Here is a 17,970-nt window from a genome sequence, read left to right as displayed (position 1 = left end):
CACCAGCACCACCAAGACCAGCCCCAGCTGTGAGACCGTCCTTTCCATAGGGAGATCCAACTCCCCCTGCACCAGCACCACCTATGCCTGCTCTAGCTGGGAGACTATCCTTTCCATGTGGAGATCTAATTCCCCCTGCACCAGCTACACCAGCACCAAAGCCTGCTCCAGCTGGAAGATCATCCTTTCCATAGGGAGATCCAACACCTCCAAACCCACCAACTGCAGCCCCACCAACCCCTGCTCCAGCAGGGAGACCATCCTTTTCATACAGAGACCCAACTCCCCCTGCACCAGCTACACCAACGCCTGCTCCAGCTGTGAGACCATCCTTTCCATAGGGAGACCCAACTCCCTCTGCACCAGCTACACCAGCACCACTGATGCCAGCCCCAGCTGGGAGACCATCCTTTTCAAACAGAGACCCAACTCCCCCTAAACCTGCAACACCTGCTGCAGCTGTGAGACCATCCTTTCCATAGGGAGATCCAACACCGCCAAAACCACCAACTGCAGCCCCACCAAACCCTGCTTCAGGTGTGAGACCATCCTTTCCATAGGGAGACCAAACTCCCCCTGCACCAGCTACACCAGCACCACCAAGACCAGCCCCAGCTGTGAGACCGTCCTTTCCATGGGGAGACCCAACTCCCCCTGCACCAGCACTACCAATGCCTGCTCCAGCTGGAAGACCATCCTTTCCATAGCGAGACACAAATCCCCCTGCACCAGCTACACCAGCATCACCAACACCTGCTCCAAGTGGCTGACCATCTGGATCATACAAAGCCTCCATTTCCCCTATAGAACTGTCACCTGCACCAGATATAGCCCCATCTCCAGCTGGAAGACCACCTGGGCCACACTGCAAGCCAGACCTTCCTGCCTGACCTAAATGACCACTAGCATGAATTGTCAGGCCATCCTTGCCATAGGGAGTCCCTTTTTGTCCCTCTCTGTTTATACTTGCTCCATTCATATCAACTACGGTCGGCAGACCATCCTTGCCATAGGGGGACCTCATTCCTCCTGCAATCTCTGTACCTGCAGCATTCTTTCTAGCTCCAGTCCCTGGACTAGTCCTACTGAGCAGATCACCCTTACCACCTCCCACTCCAGTTGAATCAGGATTGAGTCCATCTAACACAGAACTTCCATCACTAGCACCTAATCTCCCAACACCCCCAAAGCCATCTCTGTAACTAGTATCACCTAATTTACCATCCTTGTCAAGCTGAGAGCCCACACCTTCTCCATCATCCATGTCAATTTTAACAGCATCCAGCATACCATCATCTCTGCCATCCACAGAATACCATTCACCTTCTCCTCCTAATTCATCACCAGTATCTGCTCTCCCTGTCATAGAATCCTTGCCATGGAAAGGCCTTAATCCACTTTTGCCTCCTAAGCCTTTTAATCCAAAGCTAATACCATCATATGTCATTGAGTCTCCATCTAGGTCTGCTCCAGAAAACTGCCCAAACCCTGTCCTTCCGTTTCTGTGGGCTCCACGTAGCCTGTGTTTTCCTAAAAATCTATGGCTTCCATCAACATCAGTGGAGTGGCCCTCACTGCCACCTTGACCATTTCTGTACCAGCCATCTTCTTCCACACCAGTGTCCATAAGATGATCTTCATCACCAACATATTCTCTGCGTCGAAGTTTCTTAGCCCTGTCTTCATCTGGCAATGTTTCTTTCAGCCACTCAGATTTCTCTCTTTCACCTCCTTCACCCTGTCTCCTCTTTCCTTTGGCATCTGTATTGAAGATGCATTGTTTGATTGGAGGGGATATAATTTATAGGAAAAGAGAGGGGGAAAAAAAAAAGATAGACAATCAATAGGTCGTCTACTGCATCAACAACCAAAGAAAATGTGTTAGTATTTGTTATATTTTCATTCTAGGACACAGAAACATAATATATTTAAATAAATTTAAATTCAGTTGAAATCCTGAATTTTTTCAGTGTCACATTCAGACATAATTTTACATTTCTTAGTTAAAAATACAATTCTTTTTAGTGGAAACATGCTTATAAAAAACCAAACAAACCAAACCAAAAAAAGCAGAAAAACAAGGCAAATTTCCAGCATGATAGGTCTAAATTAGAGGGGCTTAGATTGTATTTGGGACTCATTAGTTCCTTCTGCCTTCTCCCTCCAGCCCTGGAGGAGTTACAGAATATCCCACGCACAGAGTGGCCATCAGTTCCCACCCTTGAATTAGGATCTCGCTGCTACTGAGGCAGCTTGCACATTTGGCATCCTGGCATTTTAGAGATGGCCAGCCTGAAGACTAAAGATTCCAGTTCTGTGAACAGCTTTGTATTAATCCAAAATTCAGGCTTTTCTGAGATAAACAGTGGAGCCAGCAGGCCACACACTGTTTTGAAACCAAAGCAACTACTTTCAGAAACAAAAAAATATAAGCCACTATTAATCTGCTTGCACTGAAAGGAGTGTTTCCCAGCTTCCCAGATTCCTCTGGGCTTCTTCTAACTTGTTTAACTCTAATTTCGAAAGAAAATACTACCTAACAAGATGCCCTTGAAAGCTCTTTGATCCCCTGTATGCTCTACTGTGTTCAGTGACAGCTTCATCAAAAACACATGTTGAGATATGGAGTATTTTTCGATAACTGATGGAGAACATGCTACTTCATGGTAGCTGTAGAGTAAATAAGCCAATAGGATTTGTCAGGACTAATAAAAAGGGAAAAATCTGTCTCATCTGAAGAGGAAAGAGGGTCTAACCAGACCTTCATTTTTCCAAATATAATTTAGGAACTAGAGGCTCCGCAATTCATTTCTCAGCACAGAATCATCCCAATGAGCAATCAGGCAGTGAGAGGAATATTATTTTGTTAACACACCTCAAGCCAACACCATGGGAATAATACAGTGTCACTTACACTCTACAATAAGCCAAGCATTTGAGGAGCAGAGTCCAGTGTCGAGTGTGTACATGCCGTTGTCAGAGGGCACAATGTTTTTGATAATCAGCTGGTGGGTCAGACCATCAGGTGTTACGGAGATCTGGTGCTTCTCACTTTCCTCGAGGAGGTGGGTTTTGTGTAGCCACACAGCATCGTAGCAGGGCGTGCGTAGGATACACTCAAAGACAGCATCTTCTTCCTCGGGACAACGCACATCACTGAGTAGCTGCTCAAATCTCACAGGGATGGCTGCAATGGAAAAATCAAAAGCTATAGAAAGGAAACAGAGAGCTATTTCTGTCTTCCAAGAAAAACTTGTTGCAGCTGAAGGACGAAAGAAAGACAGGAACTTGCCGTGCCTGTGAGCACTGGTTTAAGCAGAAAAAGGAAAAACTGAGATGTGCTCCTGTGCCCAATTCTACAGGACAGAAAAGCAGAAAAGTAGATTTTTGTCTTTATTATCTTCTGAGACATTTATACCACACATCACTGTGATGTGCTGATAATTAGTCGTCATTAATGTATTTCAGCAGCATGATACTTGTATCGAGTTGCTAGCTACTATTCTGAACTTACAAAAGGAAACTATAGCATGGGGTAAGTCAAGGAATTTGCTCGCTGTCATCCAGAACTCAGAGCCAAACTGGTACTTGAACCTAGTCCTTTGGACTACAAATGCAACACCCATATCACATAATCACCCTCCTGCTCTTTTTCACCTGTGTCATATAAGGAGCCCTTATTTGGGAAACACAAAACCAGTCTTCTATAGCTATCAGGTTTTACTGCTGAGCTTTGCATATGCTCCTAGATAAAATTTTCCAGCAAAAAATAATTTATTGTTACAGTTGCGCATCACATACATCTAACTCAATTCCTTACATTCAGCGTCCAGTTCAGTTGAGAAAACAGGTACATCCTTCACTTTGACTTGATACAAGCCTGCATCTTCCGGCTGCACGTCGTTGACAATGAAATTGTACCTTTTTCCAATTCGCCTCAGGCAGTGCTTTCTGTATTCACTCTCCATTCCATACCTGAGCCTCTTACCATCCTAAGGAAGAGAAAGAATATACTCTTAAAGGCAATGCACAATTAGTGCAAGGCATTTCAAACAAATTAGGCCAAAATTGTGCTAAGATCGCTTTATTGATATAAATGAGTAACAACAGAGAAGTCTATGCTCTGTTAGTACTTACAGTGGACAGCTGTAAGTGGACAGGGCTCATTGCTTATGTAACACACAGGCAATACTACGTGCAGTAAGTCCTGCACAGAACAGAGCATCAGACTCTGAAACTAGGCAAAACAACAGTACTTTGCTAGCTCACATAAGCTTTTGAAGCTTAACTAATACACAGTCACTGTAACTTCGAAGACAAAGTACTTTCTTTGCTTAGATTTTAGCATCCTTATAGATGGATAAGCAGGGGAGTTCACCACTTTCCTATCTGTAACACACTTGGGTTACTTTCTCCACGTGGTGGCTGCACAGATGTCATGTCATGCATTTGATTCAGAAGTTCATAGAGTTAGCCTGACCTCCTCTTTAATGAATTCTGATTTCCCCTGTATTAAAGCCACTAACCACAGTTTGACTGAAACACAGCTTCCAGAAAAACATCCACAGCACTGATCACCTGGGGATCACAGCAGAGTAACTACAGAACTAGATGGGATTTTTACTTCCTTGAGATCTTCTTTCACAGAAGCGAATTATAGTGGAATAACACACTTGAGAAAGTAAATAAAATCAGTCTGTTTTTCTTATATGAGACTGCAGAATTTCTGCAGCCTGAAAGACACTGTTAGAATTTCCTCTTACAGGAAGAGCTCTTGAAGTCAAAAGGATGTCAGTAACTAACTGTTTCCCCTGTACTTGGATCTACAAATCCCAAGTGATATTCACCACCAAAGACTACCTGGACCCCCATACCAACACTTCTCCCTAACCAGTCAAGGATTCTGCAATGGACAGACAACTTTAAGAAGCTTATTTACTCTCAGCCACTGCCCACCAGATCAAACATTTTATGTAGAAGACTTCAGTGGCTGCTGTGAGCTAGCCAACTCATCTCGCCCCCTCACCTTAAGCAGATAAACTTTGCTGTTACTGTTTTTCAGGTCCAACTCCAGACTGAACGTAGCTTTTCCCTCCTTGTTGACTTTGATGTGTTGAAAGTTTTTGACACTGTGTATTAACTGCAAAGAAAGATACAAGAACCTAGTAAATTATAAGGCTGCCACGACAGAAGTTCTTATGCTGTTGAACTAAGGTGAAATCTACTTTTTATCTGCATAGAAAAGAGCTACCTCTAACTTCATCTGTATAGAAGAAGCACCTGTAAGTTTCCACAGTTTCCTCCTGTAGGCAAATTATATTTTACGTGCTACCTCCTGGTCACTCACACACTATGCAACCACTATCCATCCAGGTTTCTACATGCCCCTGTATGTGAAGGCCAATTTTGACCCTCAGGCATATAACTTTTCAATTTGGGGTACAAATTCTCATCAGAGGCAACTGAATACAGAATTTAGCCATCTGGTTTAATAAAAGGATTACCCCAAGGTCAGTATCTCCTAAAATTTATGAAGTGAACTTCAAAAAAGTCAATAGCATTTTCATCTGCATGAGTATACAATTAGGATTTCTTTAAAACATTGTCATAAATCTTTCTCTGTCATACAATAAAATTTTCATCTACAAAGCAATTTAGGAAGGTTTAGCCTGTTTTCAGAAGCTACTGAGGAACTGTAGGACTCTGCAGTTTGTTAAAAACCAATGCTTTCAGTCATTTCAGTTTATTTTACCTCTCCTTGTTCACTCTCTGTGTCCTTCCTCATCTCCTGCAGCTTTCTCAGCATCCCACGGAAGTCAACAATTCCATATTTCATACAGATTTTCTCATAATCTCTCCTATCTGCATGCAGCAACAGTTGCCAGACTGCTTCTTTGTCCAAGAGTTTTGGTCTTGGTGCTGGGGCCCTTAGAACCAGGGGAAAAAAAATCTAGACATTTTGACAGACAACAAGATGTCTTGTTTTTCTATACTTAATCCTCTTTCATCTCTCCACCATTTCTGCAGTTCACTTGGCCCTGTAGATGTAGACAAGAAAGACTGGGACTCTTCCAGAACAGGTTTTCTACATCTATACAACAAATTAAATGCTGCCAGGGAACAAGGAACAACTGTAATGCAGTTGTCCACACTGTTAAATTATCAGCAGAGTTGCGGGCACAGTTTGGCCCAGGCCAACTTGCACTCTCCAAAGTAATTGCTCAGCACAGTTCAGGACTTTGCACAGGGCAGAGATCATTCCCATTAGGCAATCTTTGGACGTTCCCACCTGGGAAGTGAAGGGATTTCAGCAATGTGCACATGGCAGTCTGTGCAGTTGGCCTGGGAGCCAGGGCTCAGTCCCTGATTAGCCAGAAAGATCATTACATGGAGACTTGTCACTTAGCCAGGAAGTTACTTGTGAGCTAAAAACAGGAAAGCAGAGAAACAGATCTTTTAAGTCAAAATCTTGTGGTGCAAAGGAACATACACCTCAAAATGAGGTTGGTACCTTGTGTTTATCTCAGCCTCACAGACAGTGGCAAACTGTTCTGTTACGTCTCTCCACATTGAGTCTCGCAACAACTTTGGAAACAAGGAAGTGTTGCCTTGAAGATCTATGAAGCTGTGCCCTATCATCAAGAAACATCTAGGAAGTGTAACAATGGCCTTCATTACAGAGCCTTACCGCTTCCTCAGCAGCTTCCTGAAGTCCTGAAGCTGCTTCTTTAACTCTATTAAAGAGGGGGAAACAACAAAGATTCAGATACCCAGCACTGTAAAATATATCCCCAAAAAGAAGATAATGCAAAATAGCCACTGACAACAGGCCATTCTACTACGCTGTTTACCTCTGGTGATATTTCCACACTTTACAAAAAAACTGTCATGAAACTTAGAGCCAGTTTTCTCTGCCATAATCATATCCTTTGAGTGCCATTGAAGTTCATCGCTTCCTAGGGGGCTTTCCTCTCTTTCTAGAGAGGACACTCTAGAAACCCACTATTTTCCAGCCATGTTTACATGTTTGATCCAGCTGTATTTGACATCACAAAATCCTTTTCTAGCACTAATGATTCCAGAATCATTAATTAGAACAGCTCAAGGCCATGTCTAAGATCATCACTTTACCCAAAGGTAAATAGCAAGTAGAAAGAGATGTCAGAACATTAGAGATTCATTGACCCCTCTTTCTTACTTTATTCTTTACAAGCAGTAATAATGATTCCAGAATCATTAATTAGAACAGCTCAAGGCCATGTCTAAGATCATCACTTTAAAAGGTAAATAATAGCAAGTAGAAAGAGATGACAGAACATTAGAGATTCATTGACCCCTCTCTTACTTTATTCTTTACAAGTTTGGGGCAGTAATAATGCAGTAATACAGAGGAATATTAACTATCCCCCCCCCCAAAAAAAAAAAATCTACCTCTAACTTACCATCAGCAGGATGAACAGGAATATATTTCGCTTTCCTTTTAAAGCCAACTGATAGTTCATAAGAGAAAACAGAGGAAAAACAAGCCATGAGATGAACAAGATAACACTCAGACTAACACCAGTAAACCGATGAACTATAAAACCTCTGCATCTGTTACCAATGCAAGACGAAATCCTAGTTTGGATTTCCTTGTCAATCTGACATTGACTCCTAGTAATCTCCATCTATAAATGCAATATTTCTATTGCAATCGACTCTGTGCTTACTGGATACTCTACACAGTGGAGGAGACCATTTCTGCCCTATGAAGCTCACGGTTTAAGCAATGGTAGGAAATATTAACATCTTGTTTTAGAGATGGGGAGCCAAGGTGCAATGATTATCTCGCCAAATGCAGATAGTTGCCTTCTAAACTTACTCTACAGGCACACAGGTGAAATGGATGCTTCCAATATCATCCACTTCCTGCTCAAGTAGATTCCAAGAATAGGTCAGTTATATTTTACCCACCAAGTACCCATTTCTCTCCACTGACTATAAAGGGAACCAGGGGACTCAGTCAGGTGGACACCATAGACATCTGAAGTGAAGTGAGATGAATCCCTCCCAAAAGACTGATTCATCCAACATAATGAAGAAAGGATTGAGCCAATTCAACACTAAATCCAGAGCTTCTGATTATGGTCCAGTGCAGTGACCACAATACCACTTTCTTCTCCCTTGCCTTAAAGCTCAGACTGTCATGGAACCACCAAAGTGGGGGGAGTCACGGAAGACCTCCAGTCCTCAGTGAGTGGAAAACTAGACATTCACACCAAGGATACTTAGATAATGCTCTGGGCACCCACCCCTAGAGGACAGCAAAGCCAGCTACTTGGGACCACAGGACCTTCGGAGCACATAACCTGTCAGTCCTACCTTGTATGATCCTGAGGCCAGCAGAGCATGCAGCTTCCCCATATTCATTCACAGCAAAGCAACGATACAGATCACTGTCATCTGTAGTGAGTCTGTTTATCTTAAAAAGAAGAACATAGTAAGAGCTCACAGGGATGTGCTGTGGTTCAGTTCACACACCTTCAGCGTCTAATAAAACAGCTACTCAATGATATCTCAGATCTTTCTTCTGTTCCCAGAATGACTCTAAAAAGCTTTGTTTGCTTATCTTTGCGCTATCTCAGATCTGGTGACATCTAGGTCAGCCCACTGCAGGTTTTTCCTTTCCACCGCCCTCTCTGTTCCATGAGTCCTCTCTGAAATATTTGATCTTTACCTGCAGAATGAATTCATTTGTAACGTTATTGAAGAATGTTTCGTATTTGGCAGGATCATCCATTCCTCCTTGTAAACGTGTCCATTTCACATCAGGGGTTGGGACACCTTTGACCACAGCTCTGAAAATGGCATTTTTACCTTTGAAAAGAGGCAAGAAATTAGTTCTTTAAGACAGGCTTGAACATGAGGACTCTCATGCCAGGCCCCTTATGTTATCAATAGAGTGATCCCCAGAGTGAGCCACCTCTGTTGTTTTAGGCAGAAACATTCTTTGAAAATAATTATATCTTTTTGTTTTCTCTGTAAAAGATGCCTAAATTACCAGTTTAAGTTGCATTAAATGCCCAAATTCATGCAAGACATTTGCCATAATCTCCACTCTAGCTCAGTGGCTTTCAAAGAGATTACTTGAAAACTAACTTCAAAATTCACCACTGACACATTTGGTCCCTGCCTGTGTTTTTATTGCACAGCCATGTGGATGGAGAAATTACATACCCAAGAGAGCAATTTTTTGGCATCTTGGTCTGATTTTGAACTCCCTCAATATTTGGGCAGGGCCAAAGAGCAAGCAGTTATTAGCTCAAGTCCAGGCTGGGCTACCTTTCCCCATGCCACAAATGTCAGGGTTTGCCTGTATTCAATCATAAAAGGCCTTTAAAATGTGGTGCTAGCCTGCCAGACATGACTGCTAACATCTCCGATCATCTCTGAAGTAAATGGTGCTATAGCAAGTTCCTCCTAGACTTGCTTCTGGCAACATGAAATGCCCAAATCCATTCTCATCATCACATACAAATTCCCCTACAAGTTCCCATTGCGTCTCCATTCTTTCAGGCTATTCCCTTTGTTGCGACCATGCTGGGCAGGACGTTAAATAACATGGGACTCACTGTGTTGGAGTCTCCTATCTCTAGACATCAGTAAAGTTCGTCTGTGAATAGTTGCAGCTCCTGCTCTCTTTTTCATTTGGATAAATTTGGATTCCTTAGGAGGTGGAAACAAGAAGATACCCCCTCTGCACACTTCAGAAAACACGTTCTTAACAGACAACACTGTACCACAACTGGGAGGACCCATGCAGGGTAGGGTGTTTCCCTACATGTACTCCCTACATGTCATCTTTCTGCAATATCTTCCTTGTCTGCTAGCCTGGCACCACCTTGCACTCCAAACACACCAGGCTCTGCTATTCAAAGAGGCAAGGAAGGGAGAAGAGGATGGGGTTTACCTGTGAGCTTTGTCCTTCATCTCTTCTCCCCTAAGAACCTGAGTATACTGCAGCTGCCCACAGAAATCTCCAACAGCTTTACCACTGCCTAGTACAAACCTTTTCTTTTTCTTCCAAAAGGCTTCAAAGTCATAGGAAACACTATGAAACAACACATCAGAGAAGTGACTCATGTAAGTAAGTGGGAGTGTCACAGGGAAATAGAAATGGAGATGAGTTATCCATGGATGTAGCTCAGGGCGGAAATGATTACTATCTTTCTTTTGCAATAGTTTTGGTCTTCAGGTGACCAACACTGTTAAAAATTCTCCCCAGAGAGTCTTGCAGTATTTTCCACACCCTTCTGCAGTCACCACCAAAGAACTTATTTGGTGCAGCAAGCTCCTGCCAACAGATTCTTATCAAAAGGCATCTTCCAACTTTTTCTGAGATTGCAGTACTATCTATTATTAAAGTCTGTTTCCAGTTGATTATTCCTTTGTCAAATTTTGGCCATTCTGGCTGCAATTTCCCATGCTTGCCATCTGTCACAGGACACAGCTCCACAGCTAGGAGTATCAGCTAATCCATGCACTGAATGCAATGGGGCAATGATGATATAATTAAAGACACTCATCGTGCATCTGCATAGGCACTGATTTCAGTTTACACAGTGACCAGCCTGAATGCCCTAACATTTTGTATATGAACTACGAGGAACCTACTGGAAATGAAATAACTTGGAAAATTTAGACAGGGTGACCGACCACCGCCTTGGTTCATGCCTGAAACTTGCAGGTGGAAGGAAGGTGGAGGAGGAGGAGGGATGCACCACTAGAGGCCACTGTGCTCCTTTGTAAAATCTCAACGGCTCGTGCAAATCAACAGAAGGGTGTGACAACACTGAAATCCAGGGTGCTAGAAACGGTTCAGTCTTGTGAGGGAAGAGGAGCTACACGGTCTCCTCAGGTTATCCCACTCCAAAAAAAAAAATATATATACGACTGTCTGCAAGTGCAGAGAGCTTACTGTTAGGTTTCCCATTGATTTTAGGTCTCGGCTCATTAGCTGCCTTCTCTGTACTCTGCAAGATCCATATTGCTTCTTGAAGGGGAAGCACAGCCTAAATAGCATCTGCAGTCAGTATATCTTACTTTAAAAAAGCAGTTAATTTTAGTGCTGAACACTCACAATACAAGTTAGTTCAACAGGAAAAGAAAACTTTTTCAACGTGCTTAATCTTTCGCTGCAAAATACTTACTTTGAGAGCCTCCTACAGAATTCACAGCATTTGTTGTATACATTAGGAGCCAGATTTTGATCTTGCATACACTAGTGAAAACTCAGGAGACCTCTATCAGTACTGATGGAATTTTCATCAGTACAACAAAGACTTTGGCCACAAAACACTTTTTCTGGTCTAGTCAAATCTCTTTAGAAACTAGCTTGATTTAATTCCGATAATTGTTTCATGTAGGTGAGACGTGGAGTCAAGCCTCCAGGTCTGTGGCTTTGACTGTTTTTCAAGAATCTCACCTTCCTGCAATGTCAGAGTGACAGGTTTCCGCTCAAAGTCAGGTGTACTGCATCCTTCTGGAATATCATCCACAAACTGGGTGATGACAACTCCTGGGACAGAAGATTTCTTGAAGGATTTTACTAGAAAGACAAGGAAAAATACATTCCATTAAGACAACATGTTTGTCCTTTAGAAACAATCTCTCAATCTGCATTGCCTCTCTGTAGAACAGTAATTGTTCCTGCTCAGCTCCTCTTGGACTATAAAGGACCCATCCATTCTAGTACTACAGGCTGTAAGTGTGTCCAAAGGCTGGAGCATTAAGGTCTGTGGTTTTGTGCTGACTTATTGCAAAGCTAGGGCCCGAGTGGGAAAATCTGCAATCAAGATCACAACCCAGGGCCATGTCGGCTTACAGGTCTAGCGATGATTTGGATAGAGAATGCTTTTACATCAGTTATTGTTCAAAATAAAACTTCAAAATCTGGCATGAGAAAGACACTATTGCAAAGGTCAGCAGAACCTGATGGGTCAGTTACTGGTGTGTCTCCTTGTGGTGGTGAGAGACAGATACGTAACTGCCAAACAAGAAAAACAAGTTGGGCTTATTCTCAGGGGTACGCCAGATAGTTTTCATAGCTGTGTCTGTTCTCTCACCTGCCTGATGGCTTGTCATGATGCTTTTCTCAGCTGCCTATGGTCAGCACAAACAGACTACAGGTTCTCCTGTGAAAAAGACAAATAATTTAATTATTTATAGTTCACAAGGGAAATGACAGACCTTAATACTGCTCACTTGTATGACGCAGTTTGCCCTTCCTCACTTGCCACATCCCAGCAGACAAGTTGATCAACACATCATGACATGTCTTTCCAAAACACATCATGACAGTTTTGAACCAACACAAACCAGGTACGAAAATGGCTAGCAGGGCTAAATGGAAAATGTACACATCTCACAGCATCCCTCCGTCACCTCTTCCATTTCCATGTCATCTGGCTTTCCTTCAAAAACCTCCTCTCGTGTTTCAGGCAAATATTACACCACATGGCACTCACGCGGTGAGTTCTGATGGATGGCAAGAACAGTTGCTGAGAAGAAAGCCACAGAGATGGATGTCTAAACTGGGGCATGAAGCAGAAGCACATCCTGATCTAAATTAGCTTGTCTAAATTAGCAACAGACCTGAGAGCAGACTATAAGCTACTACTTACTTTAGAAGGAAATGGTGAAGTGTGAACTTGGCATTAACTAGTTATTGTTATAGATCACTCATGTGACCTTCTGCCAAAGGTGCCTCTTTCCCTGTATTTAAAAATTGGACAATGTGTAATGTAACACGTCACTATCTTGCAAGCAAACTGTGAAGGCAGATTCCTTGTCATATGAGAGATGCTCAGAAACTATAGAGTTACTGAAGCTCTGAAAGAGCAATTAGATTAGATTCCCATGCGGGATTAATGCTGTGTCTCTATTTACCCTCTGCACTCCTTCAGTCAACAGAGAGTCACACAAGAACGTGCAACTTTTAACAGTTTTAAAATGCAGATGGACTTTGTCAGCACACCTATGATCTTCATTCTGTTCCCTATATCAGACATTCATCCAACCTAGTATTGCCACACTACACCTGATGAAAACTCTGGGTAGGACCCCAACATCTCCTTGTTATGCATTTAGCTTGGCGTTGCACTATCTGTGTGACACTTGGTTTCAGCTAAGGGTAAAAGACAGTTAAGCTAACAAAAATAATTTCTGCTGTATATCCCATAGACAGGCCAAAGAAAGTGTACCTCACAGTACTTCTGGGTCAGATTCTGAACCAAAAGGATAAACTTTATTTTTCCATTAATCAGCAGTTGCAAATAGGAACATAGACATCTCTCCACAACAAATGACTGGCTCCACTGTTGTCCTTAACACAAATCTTATTTTAGGGCTCTGCACACTATACAAGTCTCATAAATAATTGATTACTTGGAAAATCATTCTGTGATCCTTACTGACTTCAGTGGAAATGCACGTGAAACAGCAGAAATGGGAAATGATACATGGGACTGTGTGAACGACAGCCAAGTCCTCTCTTTCTATCACCTCCCCTGTCTGGTGTGGGTGACTTTTGTTGCTATCCACCAAAACAAGAGTTTTACATTTCAGTGTTCCAGCTTGTGTGTGTTGATATTTTGGCATATCACAGTTACTTCTGTAAACCATTGATAGATGTTTTAAAAATTGCAAATGAAGGGAATGAACAGCTTGTGGGAGGGAAAAAACAAAACTGAAATGAAAATAAGATGATTCCAGGGCACCCTGCCCTGCAGCGGGCAGGGCATTGCACAGACTGGCTCCACTGTTGTCCTTAACACAAATCTTATTTTAGGGCTCTGCACACTATACAAGTCTCATAAATAATTGATTACTTGGAAAATCATTCTGTGATCCTTACTGACTTCAGTGGAAATGCACGTGAAACAGCAGAAATGGAAAATGATACATGGGACTGTGTGAACGACAGCCAAGTCCTCTCTTTCTATCACCTCCCCTGCTGGTGTGGGAGGGAAAAAACAAAACTGAAATGAAAATAAGATGATTCCAGGGCACCCTGCCCTGGCGGGCAGGGCATTGCACAGCAAATGGCAGAGATTTTCAGAGACTCTTGCAGAGATTTTCAGAGCTCTTGATCATTAAAAATTGCAAATGAAGGGAATGAACAGCTTGTGGGAGGGAAAAAACAAAACTGAAATGAAAATAAGATGATTCCAGGGCACCCTGCCCTGCAGCGGGCAGGGCATTGCACAGCAAATGGCAGAGATTTTCAGAGACTCTTGCAGAGATTTTCAGAGACTCTTGATCACCCTCTTCTGATGGACTTAATTCGTCCTCCAAAGTACTGAACTGTATTAATAGCAAACATTATAATCCCCTATTGCCTTTTGCAGTCTTGTATCTTCCTAGACATGTCACCACTCCTGGAGCTGAAATGTCTAACGCTTACAACTTTCAACAAACATGATTACTTGACATTAGCTTGCAACAGTATTCCCCTAAGCTCTCTTTATGTTACACTCACATTTATTCTTTGCTACTCCCAACTTCTTCCCTCCACACTAGACAATATTGACGACCATCTACACTGAAACATGAACATGGTCCAAATTCTCAGGTCCAAAGCCATCAAGAAACTTATTGTTTTCTTATGCATCATCATATGCATCATGTCAGACAGTTGTTCTCAGTCTGGTGTGACTGTGGGTATATGTAAACATAATTATAACCTATTGAGAGATGGCTACATTCAAATCTAGTTTGAAAAAAACCAAACACTGACAATATTTGTATGGGTAGTAATAGGCACCACGTATACATCCTCTCAATGTACAATATGCACTATGTACACTATGCGTAAACTGCTGAGTTTACAGGGCCTTCAACATTTCAGAAATTCACTTGGATTAAAGATAAGCTGCTCTGAGTCCTTAAACTCCTGTGAATTCTTGCCTTCTGGAGAGTGAGACAGAAGCATGTTAATGCCACACATTGATTGCCCAGTTAAAATAACGGTGCCAGGACATGCAAGAGAACATTCCTTCAGCGTAATTAATCCAACCACATCGCATTTTCTAGTGTCTTCTGTGTTAAATGAGGACCAGAAAATAACATATCAGCTGACACAGAGTCATTCAGACCCTGCCCTGCTTACTTTTAAAATTTCTACTCCCTTGTTTGTGCTTTGACTTCAGTTCAATCCTAGAAAAAGAAATCACAGAATTTTTAAAAGAAATAAAAGACAGCAAAAGCCTTCCAAAAATTGTCATAGTGTAATTCATATCTTCACTCACAGATGCTTGAAACATAGGTGTCCACACTAAGATGATCACCGAGATTGCTATTTATACAATGGAGGCAGACCAATATTTCCAAAAGGCAATCTACCCTTCCCTAGGTGAAATGCTGTTGACCAACATCACCAGCACAACAGGGCTAACACTGGAAGTAGCTCAACACTCTCACTCCTCTGGAAAACACATCATTATCATGCATTAGCCTTGTTCAGGTAACCAAGACTTGGCTGTTTCTCATCCCAGGCAGAAGTCTGTCTGCTTTTCAGCTGCAGAGACATCCCCTTTGGAGATAGTGGCAAAGCTTCCACGGCTTTGAATGCAGAGCAGGAGCAAGCCCTTGACTACTGACAATATTTTTAATCTACCAAAATAAACCAGATAGCCTGACGGGATGGGAGGTCTGCCCTTCCTCTTGTCTATCCATCAATCTGTCTGGATGAGACAGAGCAAGAGCCCATTCCCTTTTGTCCTGACTAGACACGAGCAATAGGGCCATAAATCAGCTAAGTGAATAAGCAAAACATTTGGGAGTCACAGGATTTGGAGGTACTAGTGGTGTCACAAGTAATTATTTATGAGGTTCAGACAGTGGAACACACAGACAAGATGTGACGTAATTGCTGGCAGAGACTGGTGAGCAAAATTAGCCAAACTTGTAGAGAAGTGACAGGCAGTGAGTGGTTCATACAGAGGTGATGGGTCCAGAGGAATGGGATGTACCACAGACATGGACACAAGCACAGTAAATGTGCAGTACAAAGCCATTAGCATAGACAACAGCAGAAGACGTGAATCATCATTATAATAAATTAATCAGCAACAGATGCAGCATTCTATTTCTCTTTGTAATTCATAAAAATCAGGACAGTCCCAACACAGCAAATGTTCTAAATAAAATACCAAATTGTTATGTGCTCAGTCTCAAATTCTAGCTGTGCTTTACACCAGAGGACCCAGATACTCACTGAGAAGAAGGATCTCTCACCTAAAATTTCTCTTTTAGCTTTGGGTAGGCTTTCTTTGTTTATTTGTTAACTTTAAGTAATATTTTGAGCTTGAGTCTTCCCATTTCAGAAGATTTTTAAAGGAAAATATCAAAGACTTTGGTTAGAACCACAGAACTGAAGGCCAGCAACTGCAGAAGTGCAACTTCATGAAAACTCCTGAGCAGGTCACAGAGGGGGAACATCACAAGCACTCCAGCGATGAATGGAGGTCTTGTGTAGAGCAGGGAGGAATGCCCAAGGATTTTGTGTGACTTATCCCTTCGGTAAATCTATACTTGACTTGATCTTCTCTTCTGCCTCAGGGATTATGAATATAACATAAGTGATTGCTCATGCTGTCCACAATTTACGTATGCTTACATCAGATACTCTATAGCTATTTATTTTTTAAAGTGGCATGGACACAAAATGCCAAAAGGAGACACACATCATCTATATTTTCTAAGTGAATGAAAGCAATTAAGCCCTAACAGCAGTGAACAAGACAGTGAATTCACGTCAGGTATGGGGTGACAGCACGAGAACAGGTCAGTCTGTTCCTTTCGATGTCTACAACATCTTTCATAACTTCTTTCATAAATTCTTTCATAACATAGACACACATTTTCATACAGTCAATAAATTTACAGCAAATATCGCAGAGCAAATACAACAGAGTTTTACTAAATGTCCAGAAGAAAAAACGACATATCCCTACTTGCTGTCCCAAGAAACAATGACTCCAAGATAACAAACATTAGAAACCATAGCGTACCTGTGCTACAAGTCCCACGTTAGCTCCATGGGACAGTTAGGGCAGACCTTCAACAGCCTGCCATCTTACCAGGGAAATCGGTGTACGCTATAGGAGACCACTCCTCCCAGAACATTTACAACAATTTTCAGCCCTACAGCAACACAGAGTAACGTCTACCGTGACAGTGAAGGTAACACTTCATACTCCCAGCTCTGTATCACCTCCACACAAATCTCAGTGGTGACATGACCAAACTCACTACCTTACAGGTCGAGCTTCTGAGATGATCCTGCTTGAAGTCAATACTGCGTCTCCCAGGACCACAGTGGCTTTGTCCGTTGACTCAGACCACAGAGCTCTTCATAGCTGTTCAAGAGGTCTCTTGGTCACAGGTATGGAAGAAGCCGTGCCCCTTATTAGTCTGTTGTAAATGTCACTAAGTGGCAAAAGAAATGATAAATTCTTGTCCCCCTCACACCTCTCTACTCTCCTAGAAGCTAAGCCTGTGCTCAGTAGCTGCCCAGCCAGGATGTCTCTATACTGAGCTGCATGCATTATACACCCATGCTTCCCACAGCACCAGGAGAGCTGCAATTGAACCCAGTGTCTTTGGCAAGCCTCAAACAAGGCAGTGGGCCAACTTGGTCAGATGTGACCATCAGTCAAGGCAACACTGGATTTCTAAGTGCAAGCTGGGTCAAGACTTTGTGCCTCAAAGAAGGACAAACATTTGTGCAGATCAATGGCTTGTCCAAAGAAGGGACAAGCTGTACATCCAAGTTTTGTAGGACACATCAATAGACTGGTTCTCAGAAGCCGTGAGTCCTTAGAAGATCTCAAATTTCCTTAGAGGACAAGTAAAAACAGTGGATTATTGCATTTGTGTATGGGGCAACCATGCCTGGGCTTGGCCTTCATAAGCAGAGTCTTTCAGTTT

General features: G+C 42.4%; 1 protein-coding gene across 18 annotated transcripts in view; it reads right to left on the bottom strand.

The window, feature by feature from the left end:
• Nucleotides 1–17,970, bottom strand: part of IGFN1 (immunoglobulin-like and fibronectin type III domain containing 1) — a 41,752-nt gene that overhangs the window by 18,677 nt on the left and 5,105 nt on the right. For 4 of the 18 annotated variants that reach the window (XM_019472734.1, XM_019472737.1, XM_019472738.1 and 1 more), the window contains exons 1-12: nucleotides 17,296–17,589; nucleotides 12,105–12,173; nucleotides 11,465–11,587; nucleotides 8,717–8,856; nucleotides 8,362–8,461; nucleotides 7,443–7,490; nucleotides 6,689–6,734; nucleotides 5,753–5,927; nucleotides 5,027–5,140; nucleotides 3,821–3,992; nucleotides 2,915–3,187; nucleotides 157–1,761 (exon numbers count right to left, since the gene is read on the bottom strand). In XM_019472734.1, the coding sequence (XP_019328279.1) occupies nucleotides 157–1,761; nucleotides 2,915–3,187; nucleotides 3,821–3,992; nucleotides 5,027–5,140; nucleotides 5,753–5,927; nucleotides 6,689–6,734; nucleotides 7,443–7,490; nucleotides 8,362–8,461; nucleotides 8,717–8,856; nucleotides 11,465–11,587; nucleotides 12,105–12,123 (2,815 nt within the window). In that variant the 5' untranslated portion in view covers nucleotides 12,124–12,173; nucleotides 17,296–17,589. Of the gene's footprint in view, nucleotides 82–150; nucleotides 1,762–2,914; nucleotides 3,188–3,820; nucleotides 3,993–5,026; nucleotides 5,141–5,752; nucleotides 5,928–6,688; nucleotides 6,735–7,442; nucleotides 7,491–8,361; nucleotides 8,462–8,716; nucleotides 8,857–11,464; nucleotides 11,588–12,104; nucleotides 12,174–15,148; nucleotides 15,196–17,295; nucleotides 17,590–17,970 lie in introns of those variants that run through there. The other 14 variants (XM_019472745.1, XM_019472746.1, XM_019472736.1 and 11 more) reach the window with 13 other exon arrangements.

Source organism: Aptenodytes forsteri, unplaced genomic scaffold (assembly GCF_000699145.1).
Source record: "Aptenodytes forsteri isolate BGI_AS27 unplaced genomic scaffold, ASM69914v1 Scaffold213, whole genome shotgun sequence".
Classification (NCBI taxonomy): Eukaryota; Metazoa; Chordata; class Aves; order Sphenisciformes; family Spheniscidae; genus Aptenodytes; species Aptenodytes forsteri.
Note: the sequence above shows the minus strand (reverse complement) of the source record. Positions and strands in the feature narration are given on the sequence as shown.